Raw genomic sequence first — 2,014 nt, forward strand, 5'->3', positions numbered from 1 at the left:
CGCTTCACCAGCTGCACGCCAATCTCCCGGCCAAACTCCAGCTCCTTGTCCTTGAAGTGCTTGCTCAGAACCTCCAGCCCGGTCACCGCCTTGTCGCGCTCTCGCTCGGCCGCCTCCGTCGCCGCCTTCAGCGAGGCGTTGCTGCGCTGCAGGGCGGCCAGCTCCGCCCGGGAGCTCTCCAGAGCCGCCTCCAGCGACTTGACCTTCGCCGCTAGGGCGCCCCGCTCCAGCTCGGTGGCCGTCAGGCGGAGCTGCAGCTTGACGATGTCCTGCAGGTCGGAAACGGAGGTAGTAGTTTCGCCACCCTCTTCTTCCTCCTCATTTTCCTTATCTTCGTCGGCCTTTTTGCTGGTAGTGGTGGTGGTGGTGGTGGGGGCCTCCACGTCCCCGCCGACGTTTCCGTTGAGGGCGTCAAGGGCGGCGGCAGCCTCAGCCTCAGCAGCAGCAGCACTGTCTTCAATGCCGTTCAGCTGCTGCTGCTGCAGCTGTTCAGTGCTCCGCTGCGAGGACAGTCGTCGTCGTTGAGCAGCAGCCGCCACGGCCGCCTCCGCCCTTCCCTTCTGACTGACCACCTCCTTGTTGAGCTGACTGAGCAGCTGGCGCATCGAGGCGAGGTCGGCGTTCTTCCCGTCCAGCTCGCCCACCAGGGCGGTGAGCTTTGACTGGGCGTCGGCCAGCGCCGCCGTCTGCAGCTGCACCGTCTCGGTCAGCTCGCCGCGGCGCTCCTCCGCCGCCAGCAGGTCGTCCTTGAGGTTGCGCAGCTCCTCGTGGAGGGCAATCTTCGTCGACTGCAGACTGGCCGTCTCCGCCTGCAGCAGGGCGCAGCTCTGCTCCGCCTCCTTCAGCCGCCCGAGGAGCGTCTCCGCCTCGGCGGCCATCTCCTTGCTCTTCGCGGTCAGCTTCTTGTTCTAAAAGATTAAGAAGGAGGTCGTTAGAAAGAAGGTCAAAGCACAAAAGCAATAACAAACCTTTTCAGTGAGACTCTCCACCGTCCCCTCCAGTGTCGCCTTCTCCCCCTCCAGCCGGGTCACCTTCTCCTCCAGGTCCTCATTGAGCAGCTCCAGGTCGCGCTTCTCGTTCTGCAGCCGCGTCAGGTCATCGAGGGTGGTGTTCAGACGAGAGGAGTTTTGCGACGCCTCGCTGGCCCGTCCGCGCAGGCTTTCAATTTCGCTCGTGTAGCGGTTTCGCTCAGCCTGTGTAGAAAAATAGAAAGGTTTGATTAGGGTTTTGTCAATGAAAAGTTTGAAAAGTGCTCACCTTCAGTGCCTCATTCTCCTGCTCCAGTTGGGACTTTCTCAGGCCTAGCTGGCGAAGCTCGACTTCGCGCACTTGCAACTAAAGAAGAAGAAAAAGCGAGAAAGATTTAGCAAAACAAAACACACACTTTAGCAAACAACAAAAGCCTACCATCTCCTTGGCCGTCTGCGCCTCCTCCTTCACCTTGTCCTGCACAACATTAAAAAAAGAGAAATGTTTAGAAACAACAGAAACAAGAATAGAAACAGCAAAGCTTTTCAAACCTTTTCAGCTTCAAAGTAAAATATCTTGCGCTGCACCTGACAGGTGATATCTGCGGGGTTGGTAAGGTAAACAGTCGTAAAAATACGTAAACAAAACAAACACAGCACTACAACTCACCTCTCAGCTCTCCCTGCTTCCGCGAGGAGTTGACGAAGGAGGTGAGCACCTTGGTGAAGCTCCAGAAGATGGCGATGATGGAGGTGAAGACGATGGCGTGCATGGAGACGTTCAGGTTCTCAAAGAAGAGCTCCACCTCGTCGGGGATGATGTCCATGATGACGCCGACGAAGGCGACCCGCTCGGCGAGCAACTTTCGCCGGCTGCTGTTGCTCGAAGTGGAGGTTGTGTTGACTACTTCTTCAGCGTACACAGCCGGGTCCACTAGGGCATCACTGGCGGGAAAGGAGGCAGCAGCAGAATGGTCACCCGTTGATGGTTGAGCTGGTGAAGGCACTGCCTGATTTGCCGTTGCCGGGTGGACAAGGTCAGAGAG

The 2,014-nt window shown here is 57.9% G+C and overlaps 1 protein-coding gene across 1 annotated transcript; it reads right to left on the reverse strand.

Moving 5' to 3' along the window:
* Positions 1-8: 8 nt before the first annotated feature.
* On the reverse strand, positions 9-1,795 carry LOC108355866 (uncharacterized abhydrolase domain-containing protein DDB_G0269086-like; the record flags this gene model as incomplete). Its single annotated transcript, XM_017606997.1, has 6 exons — positions 1,639-1,795; positions 1,521-1,570; positions 1,408-1,446; positions 1,258-1,335; positions 969-1,193; positions 9-908 (listed from the first exon to the last, which is right to left on the reverse strand). Coding segments are annotated over exons 1-6 (1,449 nt in total), but the record flags the coding sequence as incomplete, so codon positions are not given.
* Between the last annotated feature and the right edge of the window lie 219 nt (positions 1,796-2,014).

Source organism: Rhagoletis zephyria, unplaced genomic scaffold (assembly GCF_001687245.7).
Source record: "Rhagoletis zephyria isolate East Lansing unplaced genomic scaffold, Rhagoletis_zephyria_1.1 Rzeph_scaffold_51272, whole genome shotgun sequence".
NCBI lineage: Eukaryota > Metazoa > Arthropoda > Insecta > Diptera > Tephritidae > Rhagoletis > Rhagoletis zephyria.